The 18,460-nt window shown below is 44.7% G+C and overlaps 1 protein-coding gene across 3 annotated transcripts in view; it reads right to left on the reverse strand.

Annotated features, from left to right (window-relative positions):
* The window catches only part of LOC136641044 (histone-arginine methyltransferase CARM1-like), a 77,457-nt gene extending 60,266 nt beyond the window's left edge, over positions 1 to 17,191 (reverse strand). For all 3 annotated transcript variants that reach the window (XM_066616624.1, XM_066616623.1, XM_066616625.1), the window contains exon 1: positions 16,812 to 17,191. In XM_066616624.1, coding sequence (XP_066472721.1) covers positions 16,812 to 16,980 — 169 coding nt within the window. In that variant the 5' untranslated portion in view covers positions 16,981 to 17,191. The remainder of the gene's footprint in view (positions 1 to 16,811) is intronic.
* Between the last annotated feature and the right edge of the window lie 1,269 nt (positions 17,192 to 18,460).

Genomic DNA, 18,460 nt, shown 5'->3' on the forward strand with positions numbered 1-18,460 from the left:
GTTTACTTAATTGTTTCCACTGTAACATTCTTGAGTCCAATGCTTGTTTGCTTATTTTTAAAAATTAGATTTGGAGCCTAGGTTCAGTATATCTGAATGAATTTTAATGACAGAAAGCTTCTATCTGAGAGAGGCATCTGAACTGCCAGAAGTGCCTGACGCATAAATGTCAGGCACATAATATCATCAGGTCTTGATATTATTAGAGTAGCAAGATTTCAACATGCATTCCTATTTTGCAATCGCATTTCAAATCACTGCTCATCTTTGAGCAAGATGTATAGGCAAGCGTAATTCACTCTCCGGTAACAGAGGAAAGACACTGAGAAAAGCATTTCTTTAAACAAAAAATGTAAAATCATACCACATTTCCTCATTAGAAAATAATATTATAAGGCCAAATCACAGAAGGAAATAAGAGCCAAAACATAGCACAACAGCAGGCAAGGCTAGGAAGCAACACTAACAGCTGGGATGCACATTAAAAAGTACAGATCTGCAGAATACTGCAAAAACATATTCCTAGAATAGTGTAGATAAAGCTTTATTGTCTAGGTTTTCATATTACATGCTCTTGTTTCACATTATTATTCTTTAATGTCTTGTTTTATGTTCAAGACTCCAAACAGGGTTTGGAAAAAATCTGTTTTATAAAATAGCAGTCTGGCTTTATTTTCCTCTGTTGAAAACATGACTCAGCAAAACTCTCTCTCTCTCTCTCTCTCTCTCTCTCTCTCTCTCCCCCCCCCCCTCAGACATAATCCTAGTTAAAAGTACTGTAGATGGAATTAATTCGTTTTTATATTTACAACTTTTAAAGCTACTTTTAATTTTTAAGTTACCTATTCCACCCTCTCTGGCTTTCATAAATTATGATATCCTCATTTTCACATACATCACATTGGCACCAAAATATTTTATTTATTTATATCCACTTTTGACCACAGTTCTCAATGCAGCTCACAACATTTGTAAAATTAAATTTCAAACTCATAAAATACCAGGAGACTATTCAACAGCAGAAGAGTGTTTTCTTTTTTGAGTCTGGCTTCTTTACCTAGAAATGGCCCTAAGTCCATCCAAACGTAATAATCAATTCTTGTTATCTGCTGGGGTTATGCCCCTGGAAAACCCAGTTAATATGGAAACTTCGGTTACTAAATCATTGATCTTATGGGAAAAATGAGGTTAGGCTCTTGCGGACCCTCTTCATGAACTTTATGACCTGAATTTTTACCTTGGACTTGTTAGTGAAGGCAGTTCAACATCTTGGTAAAACACTTTGCCACCATTGTTGAAACTGTAAACTAAGCACAGAGTGTTGAAACAGAGCTAACACTTGTTAATAAGCCACAATAATAACAGTTCAGTTAAGATTGTTCTAAACTGCAGCCTTTGGGGGCAAAACACCACATCCAGCCCAGCAGCATCACTATGTAAGTGCAGGGGGTAGCAAATGCACTGGGCTACAGCTGCTGAGAGGGGCAACATCAGGGGCTGGGGGGCAACATCGGGGGCAACTCCGCCCGCATGCAAGTTGCCTTGGGCTGCTGCAGCCCCGCCAGTTGCCCTCACTCTGTGTTTGGGCAAGAAGGAGGCGAGGAGATGTGCAGTGTCTGTTGCTGGCGGAGCCTGGACAGGGCTCGAGGCCGCGGTGGCAGGCACTAAGCGGAGAAAGTTTGCAACTCTGCTCTGCTGTGCCTGAGACCTCGGCGGGGCTTTGGAAGGCTTTCATGGGGTGCTTCAATGCGGGGAGAGGAGGTGCAGGAGGAGGAGGTGGCAGTGACGATGGGGCCTCCTTCTCCCTCCCTCCCTCTGTTGAGAGCCAACAGCTGCAGGCGCTGAAGGCTTCATTTGCCCCTATCCCACCAGAGCCAGCAGCGGGAGGGAGGGAGGGTGAGGCACATTGCCGCTGCCTCCACCACCACCACCACCACCTCCTCCTCCTGCATGGCCTCAGAGCACAAGCCTATGCATGTCTACTTAGAAGTAAGTCCCATTGCGTCCAATGGCACTTACTCCCAGGAAAGTGTGGACAGGATTGGAGCCTCAGTCAGTCAGGCACAACTTCCTCCCGCCTGCCTGCCTGCCCAAAGACCCAGGTCCTCTTCCCCCCAGCCACAGCAGGAAAGCTTTCCTTTCACTCACCCACTCAGAGCCAATCCTTGGCACGTCTACTCAGAGGTAAGTCCCAGTGTAGTCAATACGGCTTACTCCCAGGAAGGTGTGGAGAGGATTGCAGAGCCCAAGTCTGTGCTGGTCTACTCAGAAGTAAGCCCCATTATAGCCAATGGGACTTACTCCCAGGAAAGTGGGGCTGGGACAGGAACCTGAGAGCCCAGCCCAGCTCTGGCATGTCTACTCAGAAGTAAGTCCCATTATAGTCAATGGGGCTTACTCCCAGGAAAGTGGGGCTGGGACAGGAGCCTGAGAGCCCAGCCCGGGCAGGTCCACTCAGAAGTAAGTCCCATTATACTCAATGGGGCTTACTCCAAGGTAAGCGCAGATAGGACTGGAGCCTCAGACAGTCAGGCACAACTTCCTCCCCCCTGCCTGCCCTGAGTTCTCCTTCCCCCACAATCAATGTGAACAGCGGCTTTTCCACAGCCTCCTCTCCACCCACCCCCCTGCACTGGTTGGACCCGAGCTGTTCCACCAAACAAAACGGCGGCAGGGGGGCATGCCCCAGCTCCCCTCACACACACAAGGCTCTCCTCAATGTAGCCCACTGCCCCGTGGCCCAATGTGCCTGGCTGGTGGGGCGCGTGCCAGTGGTAGCGACTGCTTTTCTTCCCCCCATGAGCCTGACGGGGCTGTAGGAGCAGCCCAGTGTAAGACCTCAGAGGGAATGGAGGTGAGTAGGAGGGAGCTGATGCTGGGGGGAGGCAGCTTGGGGGATGTGGCAGATTTTTTAATTTTTATTTTAAAAAGTGGGTGTGAAATCAAAACCCGGAAATGATGTCACTTCTGGATGTGACATCATTTCCGGGGCAACAACTTGAGCTCTGCACCGGCAGCAGGATCGATAGCTACGCCACTGATCCAGCCACTTTGTTTTACTTGAAAGTCAGCCCAGTTAAGAGTTCCAGAGAACTCAGAAAGTTTGCTTCTAATAAAGGCATTACCAGATTGTGTGTTTGGTCTCCCCCACCTCACCAAATGGACAATTTTTAGTATTCAAGGATAGAGCAGTGTGTTTCATGCAAAGAGGAAAGATGGCAAGAACAATGTGCAAAGAACAACATGGAGACTTGCATCTTGTTAAGCCACTTCTTGCGATAGGTCTCTTAGAATGTCCGTAAAGAGACTGCAAATGGCCATGAAGAGACTATAAATGGAGTGACGTAATACTTGTATTTCCGCGGATAAGCAAACCTGCTGGAACAGAGTGTGTCGATAGGGAGGATTGACTGTACTTTTCACAGCTCAGTCATATAGGCCTTGCTCCACTGATTTTAATGGAACCATGCCTAGTTAAGTGCATACCTAGATACAATGGTATAGCATCACGCTACAAGCACCAACACTACAGCATTGCTCCTACAGGCCAATCACATATCGTAAATTCAGGATTCGTTTCAAAATCATATGCACAAACCTAACTCCTTAGTGATAGACACTGTTCTCACTGAATGTAGTTCATCACTTATCAGGTGCATCCCTATGAACAAAATATGGAAAACAGCCTTCACATGTCTTGACAAAGAAGGAGACATGAGGCAATGCATTATTATGTAAATACATCTCCCATCATGTTAGAAACCTTTCCAGATTTACTGTTTATTTGATTTTAGCTAGGCTGTCAGAAATTCTGAGTGAGCCTGTGGAAAACTCTACATTACAAGGTAGTTTGTACGCTCTGGTGCAATTTCGTTTGGCAAGCTTAGTTGCTCAGAAGGCTAGAAAATAGAAAAGAAAGTCAGGCTGAATCATTCTTAGAGCCTTTGCAAATGACAAACATGGACTTCTTCATGTAACATGACAGTACTATTAGCAAGAATCCACTGTCAGTAGTGCCTCATTCCATCTTCAGAACTGTAGTATTTAGGGGTAAGAAAACCCTGCCAAAATAAGATGACCGATTCACAATTTAAACAACACACATGCAATACTGGAGAAGCGAATTCCAGTGAGAGACAAGGATGGCACAGGGTGGTACTCCCCAACAAGAGAACTACCCCTGAAAATGGCACCCCCATGTTGAATTCTTCCCCTTTCTCACATAACGTGAGGATTAGAAATTCTGTTACTCATTTGAAAACACCACGTATACCAAGATTTCAGCAAATCACTGGCAAAGTCTCCCATTATAGCCTTGTGGATAAAATGTGGGTTAGATGATACTACTAGATGATACTACAATTGGCACAGCCACAGCCATGATGATGCCTGAGGTGGTTTATGTCTGTGGTGGATGATGAGGGGAACTAGAGGGTGGCAGATCTGGGGCTCCTTCATTTGTGCAGTCCCTTCCAACAAAACGGGAACTCCAGCACTTCCAGGTTTGAGAAAACCACCTAAGGAGCATGGTGCAGGACTTTTGTTTTCTCCAGAGCATCAGAGCAGAGGCAGCAGTGGCATCAGGCAGGGTCCGATCCATGGTGTCCCAAGCTGGTCGAACTGTTCAGCAAGTGCTAATAAATGGCTCCATGTCAATCTGGAGGAAGTCTTGAGCGGAGTGCCACAGTACATTCCAAATTCCAAAAGGATCTCTCCAAACTGGGTGAATGGCAGGCAAAATGGTAGATGATGGGTTCTGAGCAGGATTGGGTACTTGGCATTGCAGCGAGACTCGAATCAAGTCCCAAATCACCTCCCCCCCCCCGCAACTCAACATGTGCATGAGTCTTAATGGGCACCCTTTGCTGACATTTTGACTCAATTCAGTGTGCTTTGGGTCAGGCATGTCAGGGCACAAAACAAAAGGGACTAGGAGGCATCTGAGCTCAGCACGGCAGGAGGGGGTGGGACGGAGAGCAGGAGGGGACAGAAGCAGCATTTGGGAGAAGGGTTGTGTAGCAGCAGCTGGGAGGCTTACGTTAGGAGTATGACCCAATCCTTTGCAGCTCTACTCAGAAGTAGTCCTACTGCCTGTCATTTAATGAGGCAGCTTCTTCGTCCCAGGTAACAACAGCCGAGACATGAGGAACTACTTCCCCACCTCCTTTTTCCCCCTCCAACCAATTCTAAGGCAAGAACCCACTTGGACTTCTCCCCTCCCTCATCCAGAGAAAAAAAAGACCACCCATCCTTTATCCAAAGATCATTGGTTCCTTCAGAGATGGACAAGAGAGCCCGCTTCCGTCTCCCTCCCCACTGCATCCTGCTCAATGCAAAACATAAACCCATCCTTGTCTCCTGGCTGGAGCTTTCCTGCTGCTTCTCATCCAGTCTGAATTATGGTCCCAGGAGGTGTTTCATGCACCAAAAAAGTAAGCAAGCACACCCAGACGCATACAGAGTTGAGTCTGCACACATGGGGACTCTTTTCAGAGTCAGTGGCCTCAAACTTGAGTCAGTGCCGGAGTCATCAACACAGGTGACTTGAGTGTACACAAGTCAGCAATGCTCAATGAAGTGTCCTCCAATGTTCACTTTAACATGGCATTCAAAAAGCTTTAAGTGAAAATGCCAACTACTATAGCAAATATTTAGTCATATCACAGCAGTTTTAACTAAGGCTCTATTGCAGTGACTTTGAACTTACAAGTAAAATCATTTGGACCTGAATAAGCATTTCCTGCACTATCAGCTCATGTAAATTCCTCCAAGATGCATTCTGGGAAGATGCATCCCAGAATGCATTTTCTCACATGAATCTTTGCAAAGTGTACAGTCATTACATCCTCAGAGATTGGGTCTAAACAGTAACTTTCTTAGAGAAAGGAAAGCAAGCTGTACAACGATGTTTTGCAAAAAACAAAAACAGTCACCAACATACTCATTCACACTGTTTCCAGGGGTATGAGCAGAACAGGAGGCAAAAAGATGCTTTGGGCACATTGTCCTTCCCACTTCAACACCCTTTTACAGCTTGCACACACATTGGTTATTTAACATGTCTCTTCTCAATCTGTGCTTTCCATTCATAAAATCTGTAATCAGTCCAACATGACATCTCTGCAAGGCAAACCCATACACAGAAAAGAACACAGGATCTCTGAAGAGCCAGTCATTTCAAACAACACTGAGGGCACAATCCTAACCCCTTATGTTAGGATTTCGCCCTAAGGTTATTAGCCTCTGTGACTAAGGGTGCAATCCTAACCCCTTATGTCAGTGCTTTCCAGCACTGACCTAAGGGCAATGCAGCTCTGAGGTAAGGGAACAAACATTCCCTGACTTTGAGGAGGCCTCCATGAGTGACACCCAACTGCAGGATGCAGCACTTGTCTCATTGGCACCGCTATGCCAGTGCTGGAAAGCACTGACATAAGGGGTTAGGATTGCGCCCTAAATGTATATCTCAGGGGTGTCAAACTCATTTTATACAGCAAGTCAAATAGCATTCATGATGCCTGCTTAGGGCCGGAAGTGATGTCATAAAGCAGGAAGTGATGTCATTAGCAGGTCATGACCAGAAATAAGTTTTTTTCTCAGGAATTCATTAGTGGCAAGTGGCAGAAGAGAAAATACGCAAATCTTGATCATATTTCAAGATACAGAGGAACTGTACAGGTTGCCCTTTCAGCAGAGTTTTATCAGCACCGTTCCGTAGTTGAGAGCAGCTGATGGTAGTGCTGAGAGAGCCTGACAGCTGGATAAAGAGCTTCAGGGGGCTGCATCTGGCCCATGGACCTTATGTTTAACACCCCTGGCATATCCGATCTGGGGGAAGAACTATGCCTTGTAGAGATGCATCAGACATTTATTCCATGCTTCTCTAGCAAGTGATTGTAGAAACTTCATTTCTGAATTTCTGCCAAGATGCATTCCTTCAGTGTCATGCTGAAAGATCAAGGCAATGTATGGATGCATGAAGCCCAGTCTATAAATCCACAATAATATAAGCAACTGTACAACGTCTTTACTTCTTACATGGTGAAGAATCTTAAAGTCCAATTTTCATGCTTTTTGGAGCACAAGTGAAAACTGAAAGCACCTTAAATGTCATCTTAAACACAAGGGTTTTTTTGACATTTGAATAAATGCTGGAAAATGTAGATAATGTTTCTATTTATTTTAATAGTCCCTACTTGTTGTTTTCAGCTTTCCCCAAATCAACAGGAAACTGATTTCTTATAACAAGATACCAATAATAATTACTTCATCTGGTGACTTCTGAGAGTAAGGCATTTTCACAGTCTGTAAATTTTAATACAGAAACCTGCAGACAATAGTGGGAACAATCTAGCAATCTCTTCATGGAACATTAAAAATGCTCAGAGCACCAGAGGCACACTCAATAAAATCTGTCTTTGTATACCAAGATTATGCACACTATTTCAGCATGCATGTCTGTGCTTGTTGCTAATAGGTCAATGGTCATTTTTTGCATCTTGAATAGGGCAAGAGCCTATAAGGCACACATTCTCCAATCATTGAAACAGATGAAGTTTTTTGTATATTTAATTAATGCATTACAAATGGGCAAGAAATACTTTACTTCCTTCCTTTACTGAAGGAAGTAAAGTAAACTCCACTTCCCTCACCTCTGAAGGCTTTTCCGAGTCTCCCTGAGGCAGTGCGCATCCATGTGCTGCCTCCGTGAGGCTCAGAATGCCCTGATCGCATGAGAGACATGGTTTCCGGTTTCCCAGAGAAAACCTGTTCCCCTTAGGGAAGCAGCTGGTGTGAAGCTGGTTCCCTATATAAGTCACCTTAATTCTGCAACCAATCTTCACCACTGTATAGTGCTCCATTCTGGAACTGCCTAGCCTTGTAAGTGTTTTGTTATCTGTCATCTTGGCCAAGATGAGCTTCTTAGGCACTTTCCTATTCTTCTGTGTCAGTGGACAACACTACAACCACACTGTCCAAACTACCACTAGAAAGCCCAAAATTTCACCAGCCCAGAAGGAGGAAGGAATGAGTCACATATATATGCCTAATTTCTACCTCCCAGTTAAAGTCTTGAGAGGCTTCTGGTGAAATCTTGGTCCTAATAAGGCTTTGGGTCAATCTAGACACTCAAGACTCACACAGTACAGCAAGTTCACACTTAAAAGTTGTCAGTAGGTTCTTAGAAACTGCAACTTTAAGCAAAATGATTTATAACAAAACCAATTTTACCATAGGCTATTTGATATATATAAACAAGAGTTAAGTTCCTATAGCATATTTCTGGTCACAAAAATATCACCAAACTTCTAAATAAAGACCCAAAACACTTCTAATATTAACCACTGAAATATATGTGAGCTTTCTGGGATTCAGATATGGGAGAATGTGCAAACTCAACATAGACAGTGGCCTCAGCTGAGAATCATTTTTTTCCTCAACAACTTAAAAAAAACACCATTTATAACAAAATTTTAAGTGAGGACTTGTTGTATGGTCTAAATGAGTGGTTCTCAAACTTTTTAACATCAGGCCTGACCTAAAAAAAAGTTTCACTTTACCAGCTGCTCAAGCCTCAGTTGGCTATAATGGTAATTAGGCTGCAGTACTCTCCCAAAGTAGCAGGTTTTTTAACCATTGATGCACATAGCCTAATCTATCCTGTCCGTTTCATGAATGACCAAAAATTGGGCCATAGGCTCACAGTTTGAGAACCACCGATATAGAGTTAGCAGATATGTTTTTTGCCAGTATTATTATTCTTAGGGTGTCCTTACTTCTCATTTTCATCCTGACTTAAACTGATAGAAATGCAAGGCTGAATGGGAATCCATTCCCTTGTACTGTGGCATTACTTGCTCTGGGCATGAATCTTGACTTATGCCATTTGGAATGAGCTTTGTTATATACTTTCCTCAGCAGCAACTCTGCAAACTCTGCAGCATGTTTGTATTTGTTCCTAAGTATTTATTATTATTATTTATAAAAACTCTGCATAGGAGGAGCAAATGAAACTTGGCAAAAGCAGTTTTTTGATGCAGCACCAGAAAGTTGCAACCAAGAATGTACGAGGGTCGCCCAGAAAGTAATGCACCACATTTTTTTTCTTCAACAATTATTTATTGAACACAATGAAACTTACACACAAGAAAGAATGATTTCGTATCGAACGAATGGGCTCGTAAAATGCTCAATTGATTGCACACATCCAAATGAACACATAAAGGGAGTCCCTGGATCAGGGCCAAAGTGTGCTTTGGCATAAAGATATACTACACTGCAATCAAATGAATGTCTCTAAATGGTACTTTAATCTCATCCTTTCTACCCTTGTGGTTTTTATTGTCCTCACAACATTCTCTCAAGAGGAATCACTGTCTCATCCATTTAATGAGCTTTTAAAACAAAGACCTTATTTGTGTGATCTTAAAAATCCCACAGTACCTATGAATTAAGGGCAAAAGACTTGGCTTTGACATAATGATCAATATTTACTTCCATGAAATAAGTTATCATTGGGGCCCCTGCATTCCGTATTCACAAGCACATAATAGCAGCAGTATTTTCTCCTAAAGCCATGGAAATGTTGGCATTAACAGTTTTCTAAAACACTCTGAGATAGCATCATTACTCTCAACATCTGCAAACTGAACACTTGGTGCTGAGCAAACAGGAGACAGTCTGTGTTCCAGCTGCATTCGGTTTCATCATTTTCCAGCCAGGTTGGTTCAGTGGCTAGTGTGCTGGGCATGGGTCCAGAAGAACTTAATTCAGTTCCCAGCTCAGCCATGAGTAGCTCTGGGCAAATCTCCATAATGGAAGTAACAATGCCACAGGAGAGTTGAGTCGCCAGGGCCACATAAAACCTTGCGAAGCATGTCGCATGCATGCTCACATCCTGATGCGAAGCACTTAGCATTTGCACCACAATAACTGGCCGTAATGCTGTTGCAATAAACATAATGCCGTGTTTTCTGGGATTTTGAAGTGATATACTGTAGTTGATTATGCAGAACTTATGGAAGACAGCAATAGTAACAAGTCAGCGGAGTGGAGTTTTTCAAACCTTGTTCGACCAATGTTCCTTCCTGAAGTGAATAGCAGCTGTGAGGAAAAGAAAATCCAAAGCAGGTTATAAACCTGCTTGCCCCACTGCAATTCCAATCCAGGTCCCACACAGTTACTATTTACATTTAAAACAAAACACACACTGAGCCCCCAAATCACAGAGCAGGCGTACCAGCTAGCTGTTGGCCCTTACAAGTCTCTGCAAATGTAGGGCAGTTTAGCTTGCCATGTGTACTCTTTTCCACAGCATAGATTGCATCTGAACTTTCACTCTTCATACGTTTCAACTCATTATACTTCTGTCCTCAAAATAATGTTTGTGTTTCCCATAGATACACATTTCCTTCTCTTGGATCTAAAGGCTTGAGATTTTAACCTTAGTCTTAATAAACACATAATTTGCACAACTGTACTACGAATGCATTCATGCCTATCATCTGTTGAATGCAATTAAGCTCACCAGCACTCTCCCCAAATCCCTAGAAAATGTGCAGAGCCTTGCTTTTCTACCACAGCTTTCAAGATACACTGCATGTTGCTTGGAAGGCTATTTTACAGTGGTGTGTTTGTTGCTATGAGTCTATGCAATGCTGAGGGCGCAGCTGAGAAACAGGATGGCTCTGTGTCTTGCTGACCAACACTAGCAGTTCTGTGTGGTCTGTGGTTTGGCTTGGCAAAAGCAAACACTGTAGTTCAGGTGCCCCCAGGTTTTGATGGAGAAGCAGAGATGCTTGAGTTTATGGCTATGGCAAGAAAGATGCAAAAACAGTCTGTGCCTTGGCCAAGATTTGCTACCTGCTATTCAGAATGATTTCAAGCATGACACCATAAAGATTGGAAAAAGTCACACTAATTGTTGATACATTTTTCCTTTACTTCCAGAGGCGGGGATGGGGGGGGAAGCATACTTGGTATGTTAAGGATTGGACTGGGACTAGACTTTACATGCACTTGATCTTAACCGATAGGCTGAGAAGCCTATCATAAAAATCACACAAACATTATGGCTCAGCCACAGCTCTCTCCCTGCATCTTTAGATTTTCTGTTCTGTACTAAGGTCTAATCTGTGACTATAACCTGCAAACACTTCATACATAAAACTGTCTGAATATACGTAAGTTCAACTGCTAAAACTATAGAGGTCTGCGTCTGAGCAATTCCTGACTGAAAAGCTATTTGGTAACAACACTATAAGCTACTTTGAGATTCTTGGGAGGAAGAGCTGGGTATAAATCATAAGCAATGAAATACTATTGATAGGTCATTCAATGTGGGCAGGTCATGGCATACAGTAGGTAACTGACTGCATCAGTGGTGTAGCTAGGTCATTTGATGCCTGGGACCCATAACTTTTTGTCACCCCCCCCCAACGACAACATTATTTATTTGCTTATTTATATTTTTCACATGTTTATACTACCCTTCATCTAAGGCAGTGTTTCTCAAACTGTGGGTCAGGACCCAATGGGTGGGTTGCGAGCCAATTTCAGGCGGGTCCCCATTCATTTCAATATTTTATTTTTAATAGACTTGATGGTAGACCATGGTATGTGACTGCATTTGGGGAAATGTTACAGACCTGTACTTTTAACAAGCTACTATGTATATTCTTTTAACAATGTTAGTAAATGGGACTTACTCCTGGGTAAGTATGAGTAGGATTGCAGCCTAGGATTGTAAAAAATTTTCCTGCTTGATGATGTCACTTCCAGTCATGACATCACTTCCAGTGGGTCCTGACAGATTCTCATTCTAAAAAGTGGGTCCTGGTGCTAAATGTGTGTGAACCACAGATCTAAGGAGCTCAGGGAGGTGTGCAAGGCTCCTCCCCTTCTTTTGTCCTCACAACAACTCTGTGAGGTAGGTGAGACTGAGAGATGATAATAGTCATGACTTAAAATGAATAATAATAATGACCAGAAAATAAATGCAATGAACATTTCCCCACAAGCAACAGATGAATATCAATATCCTGCCCCGCTATTGCTCCCCTGTAGTACTCATTGACATACCACCCCTGCAACTGGAGGTTCAATGTAGCCATCATGGTTATAAGTCCACCATGTCTGTTTAGAATTCACTTTAAAAGTCATCTAAGCCAGTTAGCAACAACACCCAACCTTCTCACCAGTGGCATCACTAGGGTTGGTGTCGCCCAGTCTGGTAACTCATGGTGTCACCCCCAATAACTTCATTTATTTATTTTGCTATATTTCATTTATTTATTTTACTATAGAGCAATACAGGTTACCCAACCAATCAGTAACCAACAAAAAACAGTTGCCAACTTAATGACACACACAACAGAAGAGGAGTTTGAGTATTAGCTCTGATACATGGAAAAGGGAGCTGAATCATAACAACATCTTACTGATTTCATGTTGTGTCATAATAACACTTCATTCGCTCTCAGAACACTCAGACTCATTGGTTAGTTTGGAGTCAAGGAAATCCACTTTTTGTGACATAAGGCAGTTGTGTTTTTCTTTTCTGATTATTTGGCTGTAGCTTTTGACAGAACACGGATATTTCAATGTGGTTTGTTTCACTCATTCTGCATTAAATTATGCTTCAAATGATATCTTCCATGATGGTATTATTCCTAAAAACCAAGATTTCCACAATTTTGGTCACTAGTGGTGTCACCCCCCCCCCCAAGGGTGAAACCTTATTAAACCTTTTGGTTTCCATGCTGTGTCATATTAACATCCAAACTGCTCTTCAAACATTCTTATTGGTCCATTTTGAGTTAAGGAAATATGCTTTTTGTTACAGCTGCATTTTTATTTTCTCCTTTTTTGCCATAACTTTTGATAGAATGGAGACATTTAACTCTGGTTTGTTTCTTTGCATTCTGCTGTAATTTCAGCATCAAATAGTATATAACATGATGGTATTATTTCTAACAACCGTGATTTTAGCAATTTTGGTCACTACTGGTGTCACCTCCCTTGTAGCGCCCGAGACGCCCCACTCTCTGCTAGCTGCATCACTGGACTGCATCTAGTAGTGTCTTTCTACTAGATGAGTAGTACAGCTCATTTATGAGTAATCCATCCTTCCATCCAAAGGACTCAGAGTGGGGTTATTCTCATGAAGGTAAATAAAAACAATACTATTCACACTATATTTTTTCCCCATTGTGCCAAGTCAGATTTTGTTGCTATGGCTATTTAGCTATGAACGGAGGAGATGCATTTACAGTGTTCATATATTATACAATATCAAAATACAACAGCCTACCTGAAGAAATCCTTGCAAAAAGGTTTAAAATTAGTTTTAAATCAGATGGCATAATTCTGCAACACCACCAGCAAAACCCCACCTAAGTTAGATTCAATTCCTGAATCCAAGTACAGGAGGGAGACATAATTTTACAAATGTTATTGTGAAATGAAGAAAGTGAACAGATGCCTCAACGGTTTAACATCACTTTCCCTCTTCAAAGGGAAAACACAGTAAGCAAATTGGTCACTCTGCACCAAAATGACATGGATTACAATGCTTCAGAGTTGAGTACCATCATATCCAAGCAGCAGCTTTAGATAGCTTTATTACAATGTTTAGCTTACATTTTCACTAATAGCATTAGGCATACTTAACAAAAACAGCACAAATACCATCTGAATGCAAAAGAAGAAGAAAAAAACCACCTTGGAAAGCCCAGGTTTTCCTTTGTACATGAAGCAGGACCCAACTACACCATACATTCATAACATTCAGGAGAAACAAGCAATTTCTTCCCTATCCCCACATATGGTTCACAAGAAGCAGCTAATCAGCAAATATCTGTAGATTTAACTCCCATGTTACATTTTAAAGAGATGGATGTAGGTCTTGTATATTCACTCAACAGGGTCTGAAAGAATATGCAAAAGTGATTCACAATACATAGAACTAGCTCCAATCCGACACTCAAGGGTCAACAGAATCTCTCCAGCAGCTTAGTTATCTCTTTTGCTAAAGTCATTCATATGCTTTAATAATTCATAAGCTTTTGCTACTTTATTTTATTCTGTCTCTAGGCTTTATAGAGCCAGAACAGAAAACAAGAACTAACACAATAGCACTAAAAGCAGGCATCATATAAAAATACATTCCTCACACTTTCCAGATGAGCATGACTCATTCTAAAAGTTAGGAAGGCATGCCTGCTTCCCATGACGACCCAGTACTTCTGTGTTCCACACCATTTTTGTAGTGTGCTTGTCCTTTTGACAAGACCTACATTAGCCTCAATTCTGACTAAGCATTTAGGAACCTTTGAAATTCCTTTCAGTTCACATTTTCACACTATAACAACCACTGCAACTGTTAACAGTAACTGTTACAAATTCTTTCATCTTTCAACTGAGTTTACTCTCCACCCAGTTCAGTAGCAAATTCATTTGTGATTTTAAACATCTTTATGATTAAAATGTTTGTGAAAATCAAAAAGGGAAAGTTTTGCTGTGCTTTTTTGTTTTAAAGGGAAGACAATCATCATTAGATGATCGGTTTATTCATTCAGGATATACAGTAATGCCTTGTTCTGGTGTTAACCAAGAAACTTATTCTTCTTGTTTGAACTTAACACCACAATAACATATTTGGTTTTTAGTTGCTGTCCTCAGTTTCATTTACATGAAACTATTATGTCCTGGTCTTCTCCTTAAATATAGCTTAAGATTTTAAGAATCTAATAGATTTTATTCACCTGAAAATTTTTTGCTGTTTCTGTAACATTTTAGGCAGGATCTTGAAAGTAATGGCACAGAATATAAAACATTTTGGAAGTTTAAAATATTTTTACAGAAGCAGCCCCTTCTATAGAAGATCACACCCAGAGTGGGAGACAAATGGTAGAGGAGGAAGAGGAACAGTCCAAATAGGAGGCGATCTGAAATGTTTGTGTGGAGCAGCACCCTTAGAGGGGTAGCAAACAGACAAGCTCTCAGCCAGTCTGCCCACCATCCTCTTCAGGCGGCAGCTCCACTGGGTGCTCCAATCCTTTTCCAATTTGTTGGGAGCAAGTCAAGATCACAGCACTGCTGGAGGAAGTAGGGGAAAAAAGCTGCCACAGCTTCAATCTTCCTTCCTATTTAATGTGTACAAAGCACCAAGTATGCAAGGAAAAGTGATTTGGAGCCTGCCTGACTCTTTCCTGCATTTATAAAGATCACTGAATACAACCTCCCCACTTCACCCCTGTTTGTAATGAACACGAGCTGAGGATTCTCCCCTGCATCTGCTCATTTCAAACAGAACATGTGTGGGCCCAGAAGGCTGCATGCAGCAATCTTTATAAGGGAAAAAGGGGGTGTGGAAATGTGCCCACTTGTTTGCCCACCTGCCCTCCGTAGAAGAGGAATACATATGTGCACATGATCAGAGGCAGCAGTGGGTGGAGGATTTAGGTGGCAGAGTTCATGCACTGCCCCAGGAAGGAGTCACAAATGACACTGTGCTGCAAACAGTCCATAATTTTATACAAAGCCTTTATACGTATAAAGACTTTGCCTCAAAGTGGGGCAAAGACATTGCAATGTTTCGGACAGGAGAAACTGATCCAGTCCATCCACTGGGTGAACTGGAAATAAAAAGTGGCCAAAGACAACAAAGTAGCCACAAGAAGGGGGTTACCTGCTGGCCAGTTTCCCCACGGCCGGTGAGCTCAAACTCCTGATGCGTCCTATATTCTTAAGAGGCCTATACAGTAGTACTTACCAGGAGACAAGCACTTTGGCCTGAACTGGGGCTTCTCCATTCACTGGAGAAGCTCTAGGTCAGGGATCTCCTCTCCTGCTCTACCCTCTCTCTTTCTAATTAAAGGCAAAGGTGTGATTTGTAGCTCAGCCACCAGCTTAGAACCAGCCAAGTGACGACTTGGTTCTGGATTGTTCTATGTATCGCCAGATGTGAGGGAGGATACAGGAAGGGTGACCAGGTGTCCTAAGTGCAAAAGAGGACTAGGTGCCCTAAAGTGCAGGACATCCAAGAAAAAACGTAGGACATGACAAAATAAAAGCTAAAGACACTTGTGTATTGATTTCCTGTGGTTAACTTAAGTACTATATCACTTATTGTTAAATTTTAAACTATATTACATACCATTTATTAATTACAAGAGGGCAACGCACTGCCTGCAGGGGTCTGCTCACAGGACAAAGGAGAACATTTCAGTTCTTTTCCAGGACACGAGGCTAAAAGAGGACATGTCCTGGAAAAAGAGGACGCCTGGTCACCCTGTTGTCTTTTATGCTCTCTGGTGGGCCCTTGTGAGATACAGGGCAGCCTGATCCAGCCGGGCTTTTCTTGTGTTCATGTGGTACATTCATCCGCTTCCCAGCCAGCACACCGACAGAGGAAAACATCAACAACCAAACCCCACCGGTCCAAGATGTGCATTGAAAACACTGCATGAGAGCCCAATCCTATGCCTGTCTACTCAGAAGAAAGTCCCATCGTAGTCACTAGGGCTTACTCCCAGGTAAGCGCGGGCGGGCTGGGAGTAAAGCTGCCGGCTCCAGCCACGCAGGGAACTGGCCAGGCGTGGAGCAGCCCCGGGCACTGCAGCTGCGAGGGATGGCAGGCAGGCAGGCAGGCAGCAGTGCGCCCGGAGAGGGGAGCTGCGAGGCCGTTCTGCCCTGCCCGCCTCTGCGCACCAGCGGAGGCCGAAGCGCCAGTCCGCAGCAGGGGCCGGGCGACCCTCCCCGCACACCCCCAGACCGCGCGCGGGCGCAGGCTGCTCGCGGTACTTCACCGTCTGTCACCGTCATATCCGCGTCTTCCTCCCGAGGCTGCACCTCCAGCTGGAGCGCCTTCTGGCCGGCGTTGGCGAGGTGCAGCAGCCCCTCCAGCGGCTGCTCCTCGCGGAGGAAGAAGAGCTTCACGCTGCACTGCAGGCGCCGGGGCGGCGAGGCAGCGGCCATGGGTGCCTCCCCCCGCCAGCCAGCCAGCCACGCACAACTGCGGCTTGCGCCTGCTCGTCGCCTCCTCCGGGCGCTCAGCCCCGGCACCAGCAGGGCGCGCGGGAGCCCCTCAGGCAGTGGCTGGGCTGCGGCTGCGCTCCCCTGCCCAGCAGGCTCCCCATCGGAGGCGCCTCCGAGCTCCGCCGGGCACTCGCTCGCGCCCTCCTCCCCCGCTTCCCCAGAAAACAAGTCCCTGCCTTCAGCCAGGCGCAGTTCGCAGGGTGCCGCTTCGCAGTGTCGCCAGCGCCACCTCTCGGTCACCTTGGGAAGCGCGCCGGCGGGCGAGGTGCCAGCTGGGCTATTTTGGTCCCGGGGGTGGCGCAGAGGGGAGCAGGGCGCCAGGGCCCCCTCTTCATCTTGGAGCCGCGCCAAGGAAAAAAATCTGTGACTTCTGGGCAGGTGGAGAGGACTCTCGTGCCTTTGGTGGTGGCGTAGGACAGGAGCCCGGAAGGAGGGAGGGAAGGAGCACATGCCCAGCCTGCAGTGCTCCCCCATTCTGGCCCCATGCCACCCCCTCCACAGCAGCCCGCCCCAGAGCGAGGCGGGTAGAGGATGCCGCTTGGAGGGCAGCATGCCTGCTGCCGCCTCCATGGCACCAGTTGGAAGCAACGGTGGGCAGAAGGGCAGCACAGGGTCCCCACCACGTGCAGGGCCCAATTGGGCAAAATTGCCTGAAAGCCGGCCCTGAAAGGGAAGACACTGGGCTGCAGGTCTCTTGTTGTCTTGTGCACTCATGGAGGCATCTGGTGGGCCACTGCAAGGTACAGGAAGCTGGACCAGGTGGGCTTTTGGTCTGATCCAGTGGGGCTCTTCTTATGTAAAACACTCACCACCCAACAGCTCTTCAGGGCTGTTATCCTGGCATATCACCAATGTTGGCCATTCCTGGCAAGATGGTAGGTAAGAACGTAAGAACCGCCCCACTGGATCAGGGCATAGGTCCATCTAGTCCAGCTTCCTGTAGCTCACAGTGGCCTACCAAATGCCACTCAAAACAACAAGAGACCTGCATCCTGGTGCCCTCCCTTGCATCTGGCATTCTGACATAGCCCATTTCTGAAATCTTTCTAAAACCAGGAGGTTGCACATACACATCATGGCTTGTAACCCATAATGGATTTTTCCTCCAGAAATTTGTCCAATTCCCTTTTAAAGGCATCTAGGCCTGATGTCATCACCACATCCTGTGGCAAGGAGTTCTACAGACCAACTACACCCCATGGACTTAGAAGGTGTGAGAATGGCCTAAGGAGCCCATCAACGCCCTGAAAGGGGTGGGAAGGCCCAGAAAAGCCCATTGACATCCTGAATGGAGATGGGAAGGGCAGAAGGAGCCTTTGGAAGGGGGTTAGGCCAGAGGTGCCAATGTACCACCTTGAAGGTAGTAAGAAGGGCAGAAGGAGCCCATGAACCCCCTGGAAGAGAGTGGGAAGGACAGAAG

The sequence above is a fragment of the Tiliqua scincoides genome, chromosome 2, assembly GCF_035046505.1.
Source record: "Tiliqua scincoides isolate rTilSci1 chromosome 2, rTilSci1.hap2, whole genome shotgun sequence".
Classification (NCBI taxonomy): Eukaryota; Metazoa; Chordata; class Lepidosauria; order Squamata; family Scincidae; genus Tiliqua; species Tiliqua scincoides.